At 40.3% G+C, this 24,169-nt stretch overlaps 1 protein-coding gene across 5 annotated transcripts; it reads right to left on the reverse strand.

Moving 5' to 3' along the window:
* Window positions 1-6,355: 6,355 nt before the first annotated feature.
* Window positions 6,356-24,058, reverse strand: LOC121323524 (WAS/WASL-interacting protein family member 1-like). Of its 5 annotated transcripts, none has more exons than XM_041264629.1 (8): window positions 23,907-24,058; window positions 11,106-11,207; window positions 10,119-10,248; window positions 9,642-9,815; window positions 8,313-9,089; window positions 7,723-7,935; window positions 7,061-7,174; window positions 6,356-6,606 (listed from the first exon to the last, which is right to left on the reverse strand). In XM_041264629.1, the coding sequence occupies exons 2-8, from the start codon at window positions 11,169-11,171 to the stop codon at window positions 6,554-6,556; spliced, it is 1,527 nt and encodes a 508-aa protein (XP_041120563.1). In that variant the 5' UTR covers window positions 11,172-11,207; window positions 23,907-24,058; the 3' UTR covers window positions 6,356-6,553. The 5 variants fall into 5 exon arrangements, with proteins under 5 accessions (XP_041120563.1, XP_041120560.1, XP_041120561.1 ...); XM_041264626.1 differs by having other exon boundaries at window positions 11,106-11,210; XM_041264627.1 differs by lacking the exon at window positions 23,907-24,058 and adding an exon at window positions 20,882-20,983 and having other exon boundaries at window positions 11,106-11,210.
* Between the last annotated feature and the right edge of the window lie 111 nt (window positions 24,059-24,169).

A 24,169-nucleotide genomic window follows, 5' to 3' on the forward strand; every position in this document is an offset into this window, starting at 1 on the left:
AAACCTCCTCTATACCCAGCCACACAAGCCTCCTCTATACCCAGCCACATAAACCCCCTCTATACCCAGCCACACAACCCCCCTCTATACCCAGCCACACAACCCCCCTCTATACCCAGCCACACAAACCTCCTCTATACCCAGCCACATAAACCCCCTCTATACCCAGCCACACAAACCCTCTATACCCAGCCACACAAACCACAAACCTCTATACCCAGCCACACAACCCCCCTCTATACCCAGCCACACAAACCTCCTCTATACCCAGCCACACAACCCCCCTCTATACCCAGCCACACAACCCCCCTCTATACCCAGCCACACAAACCTCCTCTATACCCAGCCACACAAACCTCCTCTATACCCAGCCACACAAACCTCCTCTATACCCAGCCACACAACCCCCCTCTATACCCAGCCACACAAACCTCCTCTATACCCAGCCACACAAACCTCCTCTATACCCAGCCACACAAGCCTCCTCTATACCCAGCCACACAAACCTCCTCTATACCCAGCCACACAACCCCCCTCTATATCCAGCCACATAAACCTCCTCTATACCCAGCCACACAAGCCTCCTCTATACCCAGCCACATAAACCTTCTCTATACCCAGCCACACAAACCCCCTCTATATCCAGCCACACAAACCTCCTCTATACCCAGCCACACAAGCCTCCTCTATACCCAGCCACACAAGCCTCCTCTATACCCAGCCACACAAACCCCCTCTATACCAGCCACACAAACCTCCTCTATACCCAGCCACACAAATATCCCCCCCCAGCCACACCTCCTCTATACCCAGCCACACAACCCCCCTCTATACCCAGCCACACAAACCTCCTCTATACCCAGCCACACAAACCTCCTCTATACCCAGCCACACAAACCCCCTCTATACCCAGCCACACAAACCTCCTCTATACCCAGCCACACAAACCTCCTCTATACCCAGCCACACAAACCTCCTCTATACCCAGCCACACAACCCCCCTCTATATCCCCCATAAACCTCTATACCCAGCCACACAAACCACATCTCTATACCCAGCCACACAAACCCCCTCTATACCCAGCCACACAACCCAGCCACAAACCTCCTATACCCAGCCACACAAACCTTCTCTATACCCAGCCACACAACCCCCCTCTATACCCAGCCACACAAACCTCCTCTATACCCAGCCACACAAACCTCCTCTATACCCAGCCACACAAACCCCCTCTATACCCAGCCACACAAACCCCCTCTATACCCAGCCACACAAACCCCCTCTATACCCAGCCACACAAACCTCCTCTATACCCAGCCACACAAACCTCCTCTATACCCAGCCACACAAGCCCCCTCTATACCCAGCCACACAAACCTCCTCTATACCCAGCCACACAAACCTCCCTCTATACCCAGCCACACAAACCAGCCACACCCTCTATACCCAGCCACACAAAGCCACACCTCTATACCCAGCCACACAAACCTCCTCTATACCCAGCCACACAAACCTCCTCTATACCCAGCCACACAAACCTCCTCTATACCCAGCCACACAACCCCCCTCTATACCCAGCCACACAAACCTCCTCTATACCCAGCCACACAAACCTCCTCTATACCCAGCCACACAAACCTCCTCTATACCCAGCCACACAAACCTCCTCTATACCCAGCCACACAAACCTTCTCTATACCCAGCCACACAACCCAGCCCCCCTCTATATATACCCAGCCACACAAACCCCCTCTATACCCAGCCACACAAACCTCCTCTATACCCAGCCACACAAACCCCCTCTATACCCAGCCACACAAACCTCCTCTATACCCAGCCACACAACCCTCCTCTATACCCAGCCACACATACCTCCTCTATACCCAGCCACACAACCCCCCTCTATATCCAGCCATACAAACCTTCTCTATACCCAGCCACACAAACCCCCTCTATATCCAGCCACACAAACCTCCTCTATACCCAGCTACACAAACCTCCTCTTTACCTAGCCACCTCCTCTATACCCATCCACACAAGGTGCTCCATCAGTACAGAATCCCATCAAGTTATCCCACAGGATTTTTTTTTTTTCTGCATGTAGCCATGCCATCTCGTTTTTGGGACAAAAGTGTATATCCTCAAAAATGTCTCCTTCCCAGATGTAGCGCACACAGGCCAAGAAATGCACATCAGGCCCCCAGTGCTGACATCGACTTGAAGAGCAAATGCCTCAGTTTGTTGTAGGCACTTGTTCAGCATTTCTCCTTGATCTGCAGCAATCACCGCAACCTTATGCTTGACCGTGTTGTTTGAAAGTGGTATAGCTTTCAGTTTCTTTGCTTCATTTTCCCCAAGCATAATTCTGACTGTGTCAATTGCAGCGGGCAAGACCAAAGTTTCGCCAATAGTGTGAGGTTTATTGCACTGAGCAATATGATAGCTCGCCTCGAATGAGGCCCTCTGTGCCTGGTCAGACATGGACATAGTGTTCTTGAATTTTAAATTCTGGCACGACAATTCACCTTTACGACGTTCAAAGAATGACTTTGGCTTCCCCTCATGGTCCTTGTGTTGTAAACTGATGTGCCGCTTAAGTTTATTTGTCTTCATGCTCTCAGCAGACAACAGTGCCGACACAAAACACATCGTGGCCTTTCTTCATTATTCACTTCAAACTAGTAAATCCAAATTCAAATTTCCGTTTTCATGTCTTGCGCTCCATTCATTTCTCATTCAGTGACTTCACCACTAGGGCTCGAAGCAGATGTTTTTCACAGGAAAACATACATGATTTTATATATATTTCATGAAAGCGGCAAAGCCAGCCCTCAGGACGAATGCTAGGAAACTACAGTCGACTTAGAAGAGCTCTTTCAAAAACACACTCAGGTTTAGTAGCACAGCTTACCTTACCATAGGAGGAAATGATCAATCCCCCTGCCAGGCAACTTTGCAACCCCATTTTTTATCGTTGCGACGTATAAGGTTGGGAAGCGCTGATAAGAACTGCTGTATTTGCTTCCACATTATATTAATCATAATACCCTGTTTGTGTAACAACCAGCAGCTTAGCAGGCTTTTGGACACCTGCATAATTGACATCTTCTAGACACACATATTATTATTATTATTATTATTATTATTATTATTATTATTATTATTATTATTATTATTATTATTATTGAATCAGTGTTAACAGTGAGGATAAGCACATTAACATAATCAAACAATTAATTCAGCTGTGTGCAAACTAAGGGTGTTTATTTTATTTTATTTTTGTTTAATCTTAAAATGTAGTTTGCAGCATAATTACCTGGACTGCAGTTTTTAAAAACTTGAATTTACTTGTAGGCGGCACTGGTTAGCGTTGCTGCCCAACAGCTCCAGGGTCCTTGGTTCGATTCCAGCCTCAGGGGTCTGTGTGAAGTTTGCATATTCACCTCGTGTTTGCGTGGGTTTTCTCCCGGTACTCTGTTTTCCTCCCACAGTCCAAAGACATGCTGGCTAGGTGAATTGCCCTTTAGTTGCCCTGCGATTGACTGGCGTCCCATCCAGGCTGTAGTCCTCACCGGCTCACCACGACCCCATAGGATTAAGCGGTTACAGATAATGGATGGATTTACTTTTTTATTTACCTTTTTTTTTATTGCCACATTCAGGGGCTCCCATGGCCTCAAGGTACCCACACTCACAACATCCACACACACACACACGCACACACGCACACACGCACACAGTTGCTAGTTGCATAAAACTTCCCTATAGTTTTCCCCCTAAGTGTTCCTTGAGTTTAAGGGTGTTGCAGAAAGCAACGTAACATAATAAAGTCAATACCCTAGTTAAGGCAAAATATATCCTTGTGTAATATTTAAACTCAATACTTATAGTGTTTTATGCAACCAGCCGAAGGGCTTTGCATAACTTTACAGATGAGTAAACAATTAGTTTACACACCCAGTGCAATACCACGTCATACTACTGCAAAGAAGTGTCATTTTTTTCTAGTTCTGCCAATGGTAAATTCAGTTACAGTATGAAGCAGTTTTTACTACAAAAGGACAATGAGGAGGGCAATGATGTTATTCAGTTTCAAAGCCTACATTGCATGCAATGAAGAAATTCTTTTCAGCCAAAGTTCATACTAATCTAAGGGGCTCATAGAATTAAATACATGACTAAACACTGTACAAAGTCTGTATTCATATATTTGTCTGTTTCTGAAAGGCTTCACATTAATACAGTGAAACGACCTTGTTAAGGGAATGCTGTGTAAAAGTCCAACATGGTCACAGATAAGAAGACGTAGTTACAGTGTCTTAGTTTATTTAAGTTTCTCACACTTTTACACAAACACGTGTTTACTGTATTTGTATGTATTTAAAAGTGTATATATGTATTGCACAACATACGTAGGTATTGACAGAGACAATATGGTCTCTGTCACTAATTGTGCAACCCTCAGATTTGCATCTTTTTAAGGTGTTGCACTGCTATATATGTAAACCTTTTAAATTCCTTCCAATTACAGACCTATGAAAATCTCAAAATATTGAGAACACTGCGAAAAAAATACAAATAGAAAAGGGTGACGCCGGGACTCCCAAGTGGCGCATCCGGTAAAGGCACTCTACGTGGCTATAGCATGGAGATCGTGGGTCAGGTCCTGGCTATTCTACTGCCGACCGTAGACGGGAGTTCCCAAGGGGGCGGCGTACAATTGGCCGAGTGGCGCCCGAGTGAGGAGGGTCTAGCTCGGCCAGCTTTACCTCGGCTCACCGCGCACCAGCAACCTCTGTAGACAGGATTGGCTGGGTTCCTGCTGGCCTGCCTGTAAGCCACCAGGAGCTGCGTGGTCCTCCGACGCTGCACCTCAGAGGTGGTTGCATGGCAGTCCCGCAGAGTGAAAAGAAGCGGACGGCTGATGGCACATGTTTCGGAATACGCTTGTCCTTTCTTTGTCCCTCCCAAGTCAGCGCGGGGTTGGCAGCGGTGAGCCAGGTTGAAATAAAAACAATTGGATACTTAAAATTGGAGTGAAAATAATTGCTTATTCCAAAATGAAAAGAAAAGGTTGACGCCAACTTTTCTTTTACTCCAAAAACAATGTTTTGTGCATTTTTATTACAAAATACATAAAAAAAAAAACCTTTTTATTTAAAATTTGGAAAACACTTTGCAGGTGTATAGACAAAAATGCTGCTAAATTGCAGAAGTATTAACTGTTGATCTGCCCCTATAAACTATTTTTGGTATAAAGCAATGCATGCTCAGTACTAAGTACTGTACACAAAATATACTTCTTTCTATTTTAACTGACTTCATCTTTAAAACAGTTCTAAACCAGAAGTTGCTATGCCTTTCATCCTTAGGACAATAAAAACTACAATCTACAAACCAATCTCTGTCAATAAGCACATGGCTATGGACAACATTTGTTCTATTTTTTTTCTTTTTACAACAAATCAAGCTTACAGTTCATTCTAGAGAAGGTTAAAAATAATTCTCATTTTTCACTGTTGAACCCAAGAATGTTTATAAACACTCACTAAAACATTTCTTAAAACAGTCTTTCAAGTTTTATGAATATAGCCCTATTTCACAAAACTCCCTGATGCATTATCACAATTATTAAACTACTTGTCAATCAATCATAAACACAGACTGATATTGAAAAATATCAATTGCACAAGCATTTTGTTTACTGTTCACAGTGAAATGTATTTTTTTGCTTCCAAAAACAATAAAATCTTTCCTCTGAAATGAGGCATTTTCAAGAATATATATTTAAAGAAAAAAAAAAAAAAACATGTTGATTTGCATAGTTAAATCACAGTAACACTGTGAGTGCAACACCAATATAAACCATTACTCTTCTGAGGCTAAAAATACAACAAATGATTCTAACAACTAACTCAAGATATATAACCTAATACAATGCATTATTTTCATTTTTCCCAGAATATTCTTTTTTCATATAAAACCCATTAAATAAAATGTGGGATCTGTGAGATAACAATTTAAATGCATTTTTTTCTTTTGCAGTTTACTTAATGTAAAAACACACACACACACACACACACACACACACACACACACACACACACACACACACACACACACACACACACACGTCTGCATCAGTCTGTGCTTTGATAAGAATACATACAGATATTGAGTTTTTTAAAACCTTACTATTTTTTTGTTTGCTACAGCAGTCATATGCATTAAAAAAAAATGGGTCCTTATTTTATGCTAATTCAAATGGCTTATAGTAAACCATGTTAAAAGTATTTATTTACAAAACACATACTTAGAAACGTTTTCTGTACTTCTATAGTTTTGTAAACACGGTTAGTTTTGTAAGGCACTTTTATTAGCAAAAGACATAACTGGTTAACTTCACTGAAGCCCCGATGCTGCAAGACTTATGGGACACTGAACAAAGCCTTCAGGAAAAAAAGCACAAGAGAAATGACCATGAACACAGCCCCATAAAGAAACAAAAGAGCTCCCGATGGAAGGAGTGGTAATCCTGTGCAGACTCCCAGATCACCTCGGAATAGGGGGGAGTGGTGGAGCACCTCTTTCTCTTCCTACTGAACCTATAGGAATAAATCAAAATTAGTTCAATTAGTTTGTCAAACATACATAATAAAGTGCATTTTTGGTAGGGCAGGGAGAAAGTGGTCCATGTATCTATTGTTTTTGATTTGGCAAATTAAGGTTAATTCCCTGTCAGGTGAGCCAGTAAGTCTTAAAACTTTCTTACAGAAACAACTGTTGATCATCAGTTGGCAATCAGTATAAAAAGGACGGCTGATTCCAGAAAAAAGTGAGTCAGATTGTGCAGGATTAAAATACTGTTTTAAAAGTGCAACCCACTGTGAGTAAAAACTATTTTCTTTGTTTAAAAGGAAGAAGAAACTTTTTTTTTGTATCAATATTTTTTTTGTTTGTTTCTGACTACTACCCTGCCTGTAGCTTCAATAGGATGAAGACTACGATGAAAGACTGTAACATTTTGACAAGCCAACAAGTAGAAGGATGGAGAATTACCTCTGTTTTCATTTCTTCCCAGTTTGCTGGGGTAGACCTTCTGAGTTGGTATATATGGGTCAGGTGGTGGCAACTCTGAAACAGGATGGAAAGAGAATCTGCCTTCCCACTCATCTGCCAAACAAAAAAGACATGAGCTGTTTAATTATTCTCACAAGGATATGGCGCTAAATGTACAGATATAAGACAGAAGCGTAACACTAGCCAAAACGATTTACATGAAGCCTCTGTGATACAAATTTACATGGATATATTGTACCATGTGTTTACCATGCATGGCTGCCATACCTTGCTAACTTGTGCTTTACCATGAATTGACTAAGAAAAAAAAATATCATATTAACTGGAAACGAAAAAACCACTCTGTCTTCTAAAAAATGCAGTTTAGCATAACCATCAGATGGCATTTCAACAGTTTTACAAAGAGATAATAGAGTATCCCATTTTGTTTTGGCCAGGGGAACCTTAATTTAATAGTCTGTCTGTGAATAATTATCTTTATGAAAAACTGTTGTAAGGGATTGATAGTGATCTAGCATTAACAATAATTACACTCAGCCGTTCTTATTTGAACTATAAATTCTAGGACGGATGAAGGTATTACTGTATCTAATATGTTTGTCTTCTTGACTTACAATTTTATTACCAAAAAATGAATGTACCTTCACATGCCATGTGGGGTGGGTCTTGGAAGCCATTTCTCACTGGTGGCGGAGGCGGGAGTGGAGCTCCAGCACCAGGTCTGTCAGGAGGGAGTGGGGGTCTCCCCCCACCCCTATGGGGCTCAGCTCCAGGCCGGTTGGGTGGCGGTGGAGGAGGGGACGACCTCATGCTGCCTCCGTTCCTACCAATGGGAGGTGGAGGGGGGAGGGGCCCTGCAGGGAATATAGAATATTTAGGAAAGGTATTGACAAAAGCTGCTGTCTTAGTCTTCTTGGTCTTATTAGGGTTAGTTCCATGTGCAACTAAGAAAGCAGGTTCTTTGTTGAACCTGGATTTTTCGCAAAATAGCAAAATACAGTATAAAAGGATGACACTGCTTTCTGACTTTCATATAGCTAATTTTATTAGGTCATAATCAGAGTTCCTTAGTAAACATCTTTAGCTGTGAGCATTTCTCACAGTGTAGTTCAGTTATCGTGTTACTATGAATAAAGGCAGTTAGATATTCTATAAAAAAAAAAAAAGTAAATTAAGTAAAAAACAAAATAAAACAAATGAAGTGTCAGATGGACCTGATTTCTTGGCTCACCTGATCGGCCAGGAGGTTCTCTGAAAGGGGGTGGTGGTCTCTCATTGGGAGGGGGGGGAAGGGGGCCTGATCGGCCAGACATCGGCGGTGGAGGAGCTGGAGCATGAGAGTTCAGAGACAGATTCCTCTGGGGGAGCCTGGGAGTTTCTTCTTCACTGCGGGGGGTGGAAGGGAAGGCAGATGGGCCTGGCCTACCAGGGGGAGGAGGTGGAGGAGCTCCGCTAGCGACTGAAGGCCGAGGCACAGCAGGAAGTGGAGGCTTATTGTTTTGAGAGGGAAGGGGTGGGGGCCCGTCTCTCTGCAGGGAGGACCTGCCTCCTGTGGGAAAGGGTGGGGGCCTGTCCTCCATGGGCCTGCCTGGTGCAGGAGGGAGTGGAGGCCGGCCTGAGCTGGGGACTGGAGGGCTTGAATGGGAAGGCTGACGAGAGAAGGGGGAGCTTCCTGGTAATGGTGGACCCTGATTCCTGCCACTGAAGGATGGTGGAGAGGGAGCAGGGCTGGGGTTGAACGGCCTGCCTCCTCCTGGCACCGGTGGGGGGCCTCTGTTCTGCATACCGGACGGCGTGGGCCGTGGCGTGTTGGGCACGGGAGGGGGCCCCCCTCCACTCTCTGGCCTGGGGGGCATCACCCTGCCTCTAGGAAAGTCCGGAGTACTGTTTCTCGGGACAGGAGGTGCTCCAGAAAATCTAGGTGGGGGGGCAGAGCTACCATCAAAAGGCTTGGCAGCTGTTGATCGTCCTCCAGGGGGCAATATTGGAGCTCTGCTCCCTCCAGAATCTACAGAGAAAAACAAACACACACTTTAAAAATGATACTTCACTCTCCACCATCAATTACTTAATGCTCTCCTTCAGTCCATATAGTTGTGCTGTTTTAGGGCACACATGTCTCTCACTAGCCTGTTTGGCGTTGGTCCGTGAGGCTGTAATAAATTCTTATAATGTGTGTCATTCAGTTGTTCAACAGCTATTTCTCAGAGCCTGACCTATTACCTGCTATGTAAGCAAACAATGCCTTCTGTCCAGTTTCTACTAAACATGTACTACTAAAACATCATGTGATATATATCTATATATATATTATATATATACCGTATATCCTATTATACATATTTAATAGATATAATATATATATAGAATACGCATAAGTCCTATTCAGGTTTCTGGACCACAAAAAGAAAACACCATGTGATTATAATTTTAGCAAACCACACAGCATAAAAAAAGGTAAATGTCAAGGTCACCAACACATTTACTTCAAGGTGTTTACATAGCAGTGCAAGCATGAAGTATTTAATGGACTCAAGTTATTACATTTTCTCAGCCTTACTTTCTCTGCTTCCTGCAGATCTCAGCTTTGGCATCCCTCCCTGGAAGAGTCCACCGAATCCACCTCCTCCACCTCCTCCTCCTCCACCTAATCCACCTCCTCCACCTCCTCCTCCTCCACCTAATCCACCTCCTCCACCTCCTCCTCCTCCTCCACCAACTGACCCTTTGGGCTCTGCAGAACAAGAACCAGACTAATCACAAATGCGTAAAATCATTGCAGGATTTTAAACACTTGATCACAGCAGTACATGTGGTGGGTTTGCCAAGAGTTACTTATTATAACCAGCCCCCCTCCCCCACCCCCTCCCCCACCCACACACACACCTTTGTTTCATGTAACTCATTATAACCAGCTCCCTTCATACCTTAATATTATAGTTTACTAAATTATAGATATTTACTATATTGTTTTTGCAATATATTCATAGGTTTTAATTTGAAAAGTCTCATAAATGGAATGAGCTTCTGTACTTACTATCAATTAATGGGCAACTTCTGTCATTTGTTACAGTTTTCTTCAACTTTGTTCCTTTTGAAATATCTGTCAAAAGAGCGTTTCTTCCTTGCTGTTGTTGTTTGTTTACAGCAGGTTTTTGTGTATTGGCCTAGAATACAATAAAAGCATACTAAGCATGAATACGGATATGTTACATAAATAATAATATAATAATAATAATAATAATAATAATAATAATAATAATAATACAAAAACGATTCATGTATTCAAAGGCTAATCCCCAACCTAAACTGTTGTAGTTCATCTTCTGCTTTAATATAATTATTTTTGAAGAAACAATGGTACAAGTAATGATTCCGTTATCAATGGGTACATTCCTTAATAGACATTAACAAAATCAAAATTCAAGGGAGGATTTACATAGGGGTATTTGCATTGTGCCTGCTAGACTGCTAGTTGTGATTATTATCAGCATTGACTGTTACGGTTGTCTGTGTACGTTTTATCTTTTCCTACCACAAGGTGGCAGTGCTGGGAAGCAATGTAATGTAAAAGAGACAAGGAAAAGACGAGTCCCAGTCAGGCTTTGCCTCGTCATCTCCCACAATGGGTCGCTGTGTTGCAAATTTGACAGATAGGTTGTACTACAGGATTATATACTAATTTGAAACTGATTAATGTTTATTGTGAAGAAAAAGGTTTGTCTTTTGATGAGGGGTGGCACTGATGAGTTATTGTGGTCAGTCTCAGGAAGGCTCTGGCTGAAATTTAAAAACAATAACATCTGGAAGGGAAAACGATTATAGCTTCTGCTTTTTGCAAAATGAAATACTGGTACACGTTGTAACAGTCTTGTGTGTGAAGCTATTGTGTTATTTTACATGTATTTATCAGCCGTTGCAATGAAAGACATTGATTAATGTCGAAAAACGTGCAACATTTACCTAAATTAACCCGTGGACAAACTAAGGCATGGTGTTTGGATACTGGGATTGTGAAACTCACCTGTGAGAATGTGGGAGGTGGAGGGGCGGCAGGTGGGGGAGGGGCTGGAGGTGGAGGAGCGGGCATCTTCTCGCCTTAGTTTTCCTTCTGTGCTTCTTACTCCTGCTAGAGAAGAGGCAATTGAGATGCTTCAGTAAAACTAAAATGTCATCCCTTGTAGATTTATGCCCCCCTAATGTCTGACTTCTAGCACTTTTCTTTTTATGATTTTCAAAACTCATTATAATTACAAATTAAAATGTTTCGTTTTGCTCAGTTATGTTGTTGTCTAGGTTAATTAATAAAAAAAGAACATACAAACATTAACTTTAGTTAAAAGATTACGGGGTAGATGATGTACTATGATGGGCCAGTCGCAGTGCAAACAAACCGCAGTTTGCATTTTTGTTACGACAAATAAAATATAAATATGTTAATGAAGATAGCCGTACTATATTCATTTAAATATTATTTGCGTCATCTCTTAGCGAGATCACTAGCGCGAGCTGTACAACATATTTTCAAAAAAATCGCGGCAGCTGAGTTGTGGTTTGCTGCAGCAAAGGGTACCCGAAGGATATACATGCAAGGATGCATGAATCAAAAGAACATTGGTTTTGTTAAATGTGAACGTCATCTGTACAATGCATTCTCTTCCATCAGATTCTCTGTTGGGGCCAGAGTCTTCACCACCAAAAAGCTTTTCATAACCATACAGTAGGCCGTTTCTAATCCAGGCGTGTTTGTCCGACATAAAGAGGTGTTAGGTTTAAAAACAATCCAATAAAATCGCATGCACATACATTTACAGTTCTCGATGTATTTTAAATATAAATCATTGCGCTGAAATAACACAATTTAGTTTTGGGTAGGCTACACATTACATTATGTAAAAATATAAATCAGTACAGTAGGCCTATACAATATACAGTACAGTAGTAAAATCAAATGAATACCTAGCACACTTTTTTTGTAATTTATCCTGCTAGTAACACAAAATAAATCCTGCTTCTGCATTGTACACATTGGTGTACAACGCGAATAATTTTTTTTTTTTTAATTGAAACTAAATGATTTTTAGGGGTTTATTTTTTTATTATTATTATATTTAACTTGGTCTACTTAGTAGCCTAGACGTCCCACACAGTAGATCATGGTCCTATGCAGATGCTCAGAATGAGCTGGAGGGGTTAGTGGCGCATGTGTGCAGTCTACTGCTCCCAACATGCTGGGAAAACCAGAAATGTCATAGAAATGTGTTTTAAATTAGGTACTTGGGTGTTTGTCTCAAAAATACATTGAGAGCAACTGGCAACACACGAGCAAAAGCAGACAGGGAAATGCCAGCAACAACTGCAACTGTTTAAAACAGGCTTTCAAAAGGTCTTAACAAACTGATGCAATTGTAAGTGTCGCAAGTACATCCAATTAAAATATTTTTGATTCCTCATTTGCAAAGTCTCCACCCTGTTTTTGCGAATTTCTGCAGGAACGCCCAGTGTTACATATTCATTTAAGGTTAAAGTGCAAATAAGAACTGCTGTTGCAAAGCATTCATTAAAATGATGCTAACAGCGTTGGTTTGTTTAGTACATTTCACGCTACTCTTCCGACTGGTTTGCATGTAGTTTGCAACGATTGCATCAGACGCAACACTTTAGTTCATCTACCCCTAAGTTCCCCACATAATTTTAAAAAACTGTTTGTTACACACTACCAAGCACTGAGTCAATAAATTAAAGTCTTAGTTAAACAACATACCAAGAAGATTTGTTACCTCAAGTCTTTAAAAACCTTATGTGGTGCAGAGGTGTTTTTTTTTTTTTTTTTTTTTAACACTGCTTTATAACTATGCAAGGGATGTGCTTGTGGTTCAGCTAATCAGGGGATCTAAGACAAAGTCTGACAGAAGAATAGCACATTTTACAAAGCCATTGTTTTAAACATCTGGTGATTGCCTCCATGCTGTTTTGAAAAACACAAATATGTTATTCTATGTAGTCCTCAAAAGTAGTTAACTTGAAAGTCACCCAATCACAAGAAAAACAAGTGTTGTGTTTATGATAATTTAAATGTGTGCATAAACCAAAAGCTTTTTGAAAACAAACTGTTAGATTTGACTATGAAGTAGTCATGGTAAGTATAAACTGAATTGTTGCGTTAGTTTTGCATGTCTAAAAGAGAACAAGTTAGGCTGCTTAAACTTAGGCCTCTGACTTCCTGTTAAACTGGTCAACAGGAAGATCAAAGCTTCAAGCAAACCCACAGCCATCCTGCCACTTCGGTATTTGTTTTACGAAGCAGCTATTACAACGAAACATTCCAGACCAGTAGCACAAAACAGATCACTACAGTGGAAGTGTTCTGTAAACCACCAGTCACTTGCTAGAACCCATATAAATTGTGTTTCTCTAATAAATATATGAAAAGCATTCGCAGGGGCACGGTGTGTCGGCTTTATCTTCAGACCAAAGTAGAATTTGCAGCTCTTTTTGTGAAAGTCAAATAAAACTGGTAATGTTACTTAACACAACCTCCAGAAAAAGCACCAAGTGTCTCAGGTGCATGTACATAATATCAGAACTGCTGGTGAAGATGCATGCTGCAATCTTCAGAAACCTAGAAAACGTTATGTTCTATTTATGTTCTTATTTAAAACTATGCTAAGGTAAGCAGTGCCATGGTTCTAATTTAAGCACTTGAAACATCTTCTTGAAGACTACTATACTATTTCAAAGCCTCTGTTCGCTTGTGTGTAGATACATCATCAACCTATGATAGTACTTTTCCAGGCTTGACTTTCTCAACCCTGGTCTTAATGGAGGGAGACCTCCAGAAGAACAGGCTAGGAGTGTTCTGAATGATGAGCTGGTGAGGAGTTTACTGCACCATATCTCCTGTTTCTGTTACCAGCTTTCTGTTGCTAGCAGCCACCTCCTTAGCATTTGCTGTCTTCAATTTTGTCTTGCCCAGTGACTCATTCCGTGTCTTGTTTTCAGCAATAACAGACTCCTTTTAGTGAAATGGGTTTTAATATTTTACAAATTGTAATTATAATGGAAACACTGCTTTATTTCATTCAAGCGTTTCTTGATTCTTAATTTTTAAAGAGTAAGTAGTGGGGTTCAATAATATATAGTGTTGCACATCCACAGGTGTTGCTACAACTGTTTAAGTAATGCATCTGTACTTTTTCTTTTCATTGTTAACATCCTGACAACTTTTTACAAAGCTGTTTTCAAAATGTCCACTGTAGTGCACTCAGTGTAAGGATTATTGCCCACGCTGTCAAACAGGCAACACCGCAGTAATGATCCATGATGTGGTATGGAACAGGGCCCTTGTTATGTTTTTTTTTTTTTTTTTTATCGCTCTTCCTGCATTGATTTGGAGGACAGATCTCAAACCCCAGTGCACTAGAGTGGCCATTTTGAAAAGAGCTTTGAAACAGACTTTGTAAATGTAAAAAGTTGTCAGGATGTTAACAATAAAAAGAAAAAGTCCAGTGCTGCCTCACAGACGCCTTTCAAGCAGCTGCATTCACACACAAAATGGTAAACCATGCCATAAAAATGACTTCCTATTCTTTTACATTTACATTTTGACTTAACACTGAAAAAAAATATGAAAAATGTGCATTTTAAAAGCACCATCTATGTGGTTATCTCAGGAGTGTATCGACATATAAATCAAAACCTAAGGGGACAAAAACACTTTAAAAAGTGCACACATGTTTCTTGATGCGAAAGAGTGCTTTTACATTGCAGTGGCCTTTTTTGGATTCAGCTAAGCTATTTTGAGGTATGTTCATTTGTGAAAACCAATTGCTATTGTGCAGAGATAGTGTGAAATGAATTAAACTACTTTAACTAGACTTTAGTCTGTCAGTAACTGTTCTCCTGTGCCAGGGTTTAAATAAAACCAATTCTTGGAAACTGTTATGCTGAACTTACAAAAATTCATCTGGGAGTACCCACTACAAAGCCTGCACAGATATTCACTTGTTTAAAAAGGCAGCTTAAATTACACCGTGCTTTCCAAATTTAGCATTAAAGGCTACTAGTGCTGGCGCATCAGTTTCCCATGTAATTGTTTCCTACTGTTCTTCCACAGATACCCTCCACTCTAAAGCAATGCAAGGTTCCTTGATGATGAATTAATGAGACAAAATGCAAAACCAGCATCCTGACACCGCCTTCCATGCTGAGTTGCCCTTTTGAACCGGTACACACAAATTGCAATTGACACTCTTAAAATACACAACCTTTTCATCTCAATTCTGCACCTTGAAGGCAAACAGAAAAAAACAGCAGTACCTCACAGCCTATACATCCCTCTGGAGTAGCACAAGCAGGAATGTATTAGTAACTGTAGCCATTATGTTTGTGTAGACAATTTTAAACAGAAGGTCTGTCTCAGGATAGCCAATATTAAGTAATTCAGACTCCAAAACGTGTAGTGAAAGAGGATGCTTAAGAAAGGTTTAGCTGGAGAGAAGCAGATTAGGGTCTGGATTTTTCAAGGGTTCCAGCCATCTCACAATGGAATAACTTGCACAAACTAATCTTTAAGTAGATACCAGTTTAACTTTGACAATTCAAACATTGTGCAGTGGGCTTTACCACTGTTCAAAATGTAATCTCTAGAACCAAGTCATGTTACTTCTTTCTAGAAATTCTGCACTTTGCCGCTGGTTCTCTTTCCTCCCTTAATAATGAGACGTAGCTCCCTCAAGGGCATAACCCATAGGTGTGTGGTCTCGTTGCTTCTGCTAGTGGGCTGGGAAATGATGGTAATAAGATCCTGTACATTTCCAGCTTGGGCTGATGTCAGTGCTCCATTGCACACACCTCAGCAGTGCACACCTCAGCAGTGCCCACTTTGCAGCTTTTATAATTTATTCAGGCTAGTGACTATCAGTTACATTTCATACAGCAGATGAGGATGACTTCTTATTTTTTCCATTTAGCTATAACTTTTTAGCTAATTTTTTAACACCAACATCTCGCAGCAACTTTAAGCAGGAAGGTCAACTGAATGTTGTACAGCCTGTGATGTCATAGTCAAACAGCACAAAATTCCATTGACTAAACAGATGTAGTTGCAGGAAAACATTGGAAAGGTTAATGAATTTGTAATTTGAAGATTTAAATTGTTTTAAATGACAGTAAAACAGAGAAGCTGGATTTCCAAGTCGTGGCTTTTTTCAACAGGGTTATTGAAAATGCAAACTACTCATGAAATAAATATATCTTCTTTACTGAAACGACAGCTCATCTCAAGGCATTGTTTGGGTGTATGGAACACAATGCTTGTGGGTGATATCTACGTTTTAAACTAGTGTAATTTGTATTGTTTTGTGTGGTATTACGACTTCATTGGACCTGTGAATAGGATAAATGCATAAAAATTGGAATACTGAATGAAACGCCTGACTGTCCCAGATGAGAATTAGTCTTGTGACATTAAATCAGTGAGTCAAAGCAGATTGATTTCTCTTTAGATGCTTTGTTCATTCACTCTCTGGGACCCTGGCAAGAAGGATGGTCTAACATGGCATGCATTTCCTAGGCTGAAGTCTTGTTTTTCTATTTCACACACTGGGACTCTTAAATTAATAGGATTTGGCTCACAATCCTCCATTTTCCACTTTACTCTTGCAATAAACCAGGTTATGTATTTAAAAATCCTGCTGAGTGTCTCAAATCATATCTTGCCTTGAAACTAACATGCTCACGGGTACATTGTTGTTTTTATCTAAGCCACTGTGATAGTCAAGGGAATACACACTTTTTTGAGCTAAGGGTGCTGCTGCCTTTCCAAACTTTTACAGTACACTTTCTATTTCATCACGGGAATGATATTACCCAGCACAGAAACGCAATGTGTGTTTCTGACTTACAGTACATTTGTGTTTCTGTCTGTCTATCTTCCTTCAAGGAATGTTTGGCATTTTATCTTTATCTTTTACACTACCAGGTAAACTAACAACATCTAAAACACAAGGAACATTAAACAAATGGATTGTATATTATTAAATTAGATTGAATGGTGTGCTATGACGGGACTATTCTTGATGGGCTGAACAACCTCTTCGCATACCCAAACTTTTCTTATGTTATTATGTTTTCGTCATGTTAGTATTTTTTTTTTTCTTTTCGTGTTTGTCAAACATATTTACTGGAAACACAAATATACAAACACACACAGACACACCAACTTTACTGCTACTATCTGTGACAAAAACAATTAATGGTGCGACAACTGACTGATAGCTCTAAAATGGGCCTTAGGACTTACCGTACACTGCCATTATGGAAACAAGTGTGGTGAGAGCGGTTAGGGTTTTTAGTTCTGCAGTGTACACTCAACTGAACCATCATTATTGCTGCTCTGCAATAATGAGCTTGTGGCCTGTGTGAACCATAAAAGCTATTGATTATTTTGGCATAGAAACAGACTCCCATACTCCACACTGTTAAGGGGATAAAAGTTTTATTGAGAAAAAAATTATATATTAAAAATAAAAAACTGAAAGCTCATAATCGGATAAGTATCCCCCCGAGTTAATACTTGGTGGAAGCACCTTTGGCAGCAATTAAAGCTTATTTTTTGTTCCTTAGCCACCCCAGCGCAGCTTTGGCTGTGTGCTTTGGGTCGTTGTCATACTGAAAGGTGAACTTCCGTCCCAGTTTCAGCTTTCTTGCAGAGGGCAGCAGGTTTTCCTCAAAGACTTCTCAGTACTTTGCTCCATTCATTTTCCCTTTTATTCTGACAAGTGCCCCAGTCCCTGCCGATGAGAAACATCCCCATAACATGATGCTGCCACCACCATGCTTCACAGTAGGGATGGTTTTCTTTGGGTGATGTGCTGTGTTGGGTTTGCGCTAAACATAACGCTTTGCATTTAGGTCACAAAGTTCCATTTTTGTTTCGTCAGACCACAAAACTTTTGGCCACATAGCTACAGAATCTCCTGAGTGTTTTTTGCATACTTCAAACGGGATTCAAGCTGGGCTTTCTTGAGTAATGGCTTCCTTCTTGCCACCCTAACATAAGGGCAGATTTGTGGAGTGCTGGGGATATTGTTGTTACATGCACACTTTGACCAGTCTTGGTCATAAGAGCCTGTAGTTCTTGCAAAGTTGCCACTGGCTTCTTGGTAGCCTCTCTGATCAGTTTCCTTCTTCCTCTGTCATCAAGTTTGGAGGGACGGCCTGATCTAGGCAGGGTCTTGGTGGTGCCATACACCTTCCACTTCTTAATACTGTGCTCCAAAGGATATTCAAGGCCTTTGATATTTTTTATACCCATCCCCTGATCTGTGAAAGCCTCCCTGCCTTTCAACAACTTTGTCCCAGAGTTCTTTTGAAAGCACCTTGGTGCTCATGGTTGAGTCTTTGCTTTGAAATGCACTACCCAGCAGAGGGAACCTATAGGAATTGCTGAATTTATCCTGAAATCATGTGAATCACTACAATTTAACACAGATGGAGGCCACTTAACTTGGTGTGTGATTTTGAAGGTGATAGGTTACACCTGAGCTAATTTAGGATTGCTATTACAAGGGGAGGTGGGCACTTATCCAACCAAGCTATTTCAGTTTTTATTTTTAATTAATTTTCTATAAATTTCTAGAATATTTTTTTTCAGTTGGAAGTTGTGGGGTAGGATGTGTAGAGAAATGAAAAAAAAAATTACTTTAATGCATTAATTCTAGGCTATAAGGCAAAAAAAGTTGAACATTTTGAAAAGGGGTGTAGACTTTCTATAGGCACTGTATACATGGATACAGGATGTAGCAGGACACGTGGCCTGCAAACCAAAAAATGGTTCATTTCTGGCAGGGATAGAGTTAAAGCCTCCCTGCCAAGGTAACTGCTTTGTTTAATTGTTAATTATCACCTGCACCTGGCAATTATTAAAAATTAGAGCCAGGTGCAGGATATAAAAGGGAAGCAGCCAGCCAGCCCTGGGCTGTTGCTGTGAAGTGTAGAGCCTGACTGGAAGTCGTAAAAGTCTGTGTAAAACATACGTTTGGTTTTATAAAAATCTGTATTTGTGTTTGTTTTGTGTTATATGTCAGGTAACCAGCTTAGCTGTCCTGTGTGTTAGTCAGGGACCTGCATATGTTTAGTTAGTGCTCCAAATAGAAGCTAGGTGTTTGTTTTTGTTTATTAAAAGTGCGTGTGAACGCTGTTCCTTTCAATGCTTTGTGTTGGGTCGTTACTTTGAAGGGAAAAGAACCGGTGCGAGCCTGTGTGGCGAGCCACGAGTTCATGATATAGATATAGATAGATATAGATACACAAGGATCAACAATCTATATTTACGTGACACTCATGTTCATCGGTTTCATTTCCTTCACTGGTCACAAAGCGACACTTATTATCCTGTTTTAGCCCCTCTAACCACCTGTCAGATCTGATAGCCCTTTATATCTTCACTATAAAGACTTCCTGTCTTTTTTGGTCTAGCTCTGAGTGTCTGCTAAATTCTGTGCTAATAGTACAGAAAATATTCTGTAAACTGGGTTAATATTTGATCAAATTAACTACAATCTCACTGCCACCTGCACACTTGCTGTATTAAATTAACAAAGTGTAAAGAGACTGTAGTTGCACAGGTACAGTTTGTTCCAAGTTAATGTAAAGAGATTGTATAGTAAATGCATTTGTTCAGTAGAGCACTATCTAATAAAAGCGATCAAAACTAATTTCTTGAAAGCTCTGGTTGTCAGTAAAAGGCAGATGCCATCCAGGACTACAGATATGCCAGGACCAAAATATATTGATCAAGAGAACAAATGGAAAAATAATAAACAAGTTCAGTGAGTAGGTCCTGACATGCATGCACAAATCTGTGCTTTCCTCATCCACAATCCCATACAGAATGTACTGAACCATCTTAAAATATTTACAAAATAAAGATGCACCTCCATGCTTCAAGTAAACTAAGCCGTTCTGACGAGTGCTAGGTCACCCATGGATGATATCCTGACAGGCAGCTTACCCAGTATTACTTCACAAACAGGATTGTTCCAGCTGCTTGCTCTGCTTTCAATATACTGCTATTTATTTGATAATACAGAACTGAACGGAACTTAACAGCAAAATGTTTTTTTTTTTTTTTTTTTTTTTGTATGCTCTCCTGTTTGTCTGCTTGGGTAAGTTACCCGTATTAGAAGTTTTAATCTTTTGCAATCGGAGAACCCGAGGTTATTAAAATGCAAAACAAATAAAAAATACTAGTGAGTAATATGATAAGCAAAGAGTAGCTCTGCATTCCAAGTTGATATCTTTCCATAAATGGATACAATTGTTTGTATATGTGTACATACAATAATACAGTGAGGCAAACAATTAGTGTACACTGAATTGACTCTGAATTACATACTAGTATATAATCAGTTTGCCAATCAAAAACATGCCACTTTAGGTTAGGTTAATCCCAGGCAGTTTGTAACATGTCCTCCATACCGTAAATGAAAAAATCTCTATTATGTTACAGTACAATTTGGAATTTCCTAATGGCTGTTTTTTGCTGGTTCACAGATAATGCTAAAGTTACAGTTCCACGTTCAGCTTGACGGCTGCATTACAATTCCTTCTGTGGTTGCAGCCCAGTGTCACACTTGCAGTAGCAAAGGCAAGATCTACAGGACTTTAAACAAGTAACCAGCCGGTGCTACAGCAGGAGAGCTGTCCCAGATTCCAAAGGAAATTAGAAACACCCTCATTTTTCCCTTTTACTGCCCTTTCACATTCAAGATCAAAAGAGGCTTTAAAAACGCTTACCTTATGTGCTCTCGGCAGCATTCTCAAAGCATCAGTTCCTTCAGTTTAGCACAAGCTTCCTGTAATCTCCACATCGTATGTCACACTTCCTTACTGCACTTTGTGAAGCCTGTCCAACTTCTCTAAGAGCACCGCTCAGTCACATGTTGTGAAAAAGAACCATCTTTCAATCGAAAACAGACACTCTAGTGTTACATATCTATTTTAACAGGCAACTGGACCACAGTTACTAAGCTTTTGCTCAAGTTTGTGACGTTACAAAATTAGAAACAACTTCGATGTAAAATCCCTAAAATGTACATTCGGAGGTTTTCTTATAAATCCGGACAATACCAACTGGCTATAAAATAAACCAGGCTCCCTGGCAATTAAAGACTTGACACAGTTAATATTATCCCCACACTTCAGTTGCTTTTCACAGAAAAGTACAGAGGCTTTAACAGAACATAGTAGACCCTCGCAAAGGAATTTGGTTATTTTTAATAGGGCCTTGGTTTTCTCAGTACTGAAGTATGTAAGTGCTCGGGTTTCCCTCTCAAGACTGCTTCTCAACATAATCAAACTGCCTACAGACCTAGATACACATTCTTAGGTCATGCCAGCAAGCATAGAGGCATTCTTGTCTTAGATGGGAAGCTTCACAGTGAGATCTTTTCATTAACTTATACAACGTTGAGGGCATATGCTGTAGTGTAATTGCAGAGATAAATAAGCTTCTGTTATTTTCTTCCCTGCAGGGAGGAGTGCTTTGCCTTTCATTTCTATTTTTTTACCAATCGCCGACTCTTTTTCAAAGTATAACAGGAAGTTTAAATTTGTTTTTCACTGAGCACCCAGATAGCACTGTCACCTTAAACCCATCTTGTCTATGCATGCTCTTGCTGGTTAACGTGACATCTAGCGGAAACAACAAGCATCCTTTCAACAGCAAACTGCTGGTGTGGAAAATGAGCCACACTTCTACCACCTACTTTGATATGTCTCTAAAGAGAGATTTAAACTTGATTTAAACCCCCCCCCCCCCCAAAAAAAAAAAAAAACGAAATGCCAAGTATGGTTTCTGACCTGCAGCACAGGTACTAGTTCCCACACTTCAAACCTTCACCAGCTCAACACAGCAGGGTTTTCAAAATAAGCCCTGCAACCGGTGTGACGTCAGAAAATGCATCCCCATTAGAAAATGCATCCCCATCAGAAAATGCACCCCGGTGGGTTAATTTATTGACGTTACAAAGATTACATGGAAATATGCACCTCCTACAATAACAGAGTATTTTAAAAATGTATTATTCAAAATATTAAGAGTATAAAGTACATTTTTTAAAATGTTAGTGGTTTATTTAAGTTTTTAAGAGCTGAAAGAGCAACAAAACATTGTTGCTACACAGCTCTTGCAAAACATTAATGATTAACATAAAGACTTTTATCAACAAGACTGCTTGGGATTGGTGGCTGGTGCCCTGGGGGCTTGTCCTGGACACAGAAATAAGTAGCGGAATGCTGCTGCTGAGCAGAGGAGAGACACAAGCTGGAGAGCAAGAGAAAGCAGCTGACAGCGCTGCATCGCACTGCACAATGCAGCCAGCCAGGAGAGCCTGACAGTACAGCCAGGCGAGTGGGGCTCCACTCCCCCCAGAAGCAGCTGACAGCATCGCAGCGCACTACCCAGCACCGTTGCTACAGCCACTGCCAGCCAGAAGTACCTGACACAGCTCCACCAGTTTTGGGGAGGACCTAATCCTGCCAGTATGGGTTAGCAACATCCCTAACCCATATTGTGCATATAATCACAATGCAATGAGTTTCCAGGGTCATGTTTGGCACAATCCATCACGTTTCTATTTGTTTTATAGACAGCATTTCCCCTGGACCAACCAGCCTGGACCGATTACTTTTACAAGGTCCAAGTTAGTTATTCCTAAAAGGAACAACTTTTAGCTTTTTTCGTTGGATGGCTTGATCGATAAAAAAATGCACATGTATGTGCTAGTAATTAATAACTATATGCACATGTATTTAACCAATTGCTCTTTTTTTAATATCTCGCTCAACTGTCTTATTTCATGTGTAAAACAAGTTTTGGTTTTTCTACGCCGTTTAAGGTCCACACAAACCTGTCTAGATCCCGGACGCAGCTCAGTGCATTTCAGAAAGTTGCATGAGATGGCTTATTTTATAGAAAGCTTGAAACGCTAACAAAGAACACAGTGAATGAAAAAATAATATGGTAAAACAGCAGCGCCAGCATATAAATACAGAATAATAGGGAATTTGAACTTCTTTATCTATTTTTTAAAATTGTTTTAATGTAAATTGCAATAAGTAACTGCTGTGCTGTTTATAACTGCTGTGCTCTTCTGTTAAATCAGGAGTATCTGGCATTACATTTACATAAATAAAAGTTTACTTGATTTTTTAAGTAAATTGCTAACAAATAGCAAGTTACTTGGTTTTTTTGTAATGGTGGTAATCTTAGTCCCAGAGATGAGTGCCCCTTGTTTGCTTCTTGTGGCCAGCAACAGCCCCTCTATTCTGGTAAGAGCTTTATTCCTGTACTGTAAAGTGAGTTGTGATCACAAAACTTAGGATTCAAAGTCATATTCAGTAGGACTGGTGACCATATATATATATATATATATATATATATATATATATAATATATATATATAATATAACTGTATAAAAATAGTTTCAATTTGTTAGTATTGCAAAAGAAACGAACCAGGAGTTTTAAAACCTAAATGTTGTCAGATCTAAGTACCTATATAACGGTTTGTTCATTGCACGTACGTAGTAGCCAGCATTAGTTGTTATGAATCAATACAAAGCTTTATATGACAATTTGCCAAATACACTTATTTTGCATACTTATGTCGGCTCTGAAACATCACTCAGCCGTGCAACCATCTCGACGATGCCTCTTTAAATAGTCTAATCACCACTCCCAAAGAAACACAGCCAATTATGTTTCCGTTTTACAGTCATTGCTGAACATGCGTTTTAACAATACACATACTTGACTTACCGGTCTGTGTTTCTTTTTCCCCCCCTTTATTTTCTTACATCACTGACAGTTGAAGATAATTTCCCTACAGATTTTGCAAAAGCAGCATTTTACTGTAAGTGCTGCTACTTCACTGCCACTTTGTGAAACTTCTGCTTCCTCTCAATCCGGGACTTTCTCAGTGATGCAATATTTCCAGATGTGGTTCTTGCAGTTTTACACACATTGTAAACCATTTGCTATGACAGTCAGCCTTATTTATACCGCCAGGTAAGGGCCATGGG

Source organism: Polyodon spathula, chromosome 11, assembly GCF_017654505.1.
Source record: "Polyodon spathula isolate WHYD16114869_AA chromosome 11, ASM1765450v1, whole genome shotgun sequence".
Lineage (NCBI taxonomy): Eukaryota > Metazoa > Chordata > Actinopteri > Acipenseriformes > Polyodontidae > Polyodon > Polyodon spathula.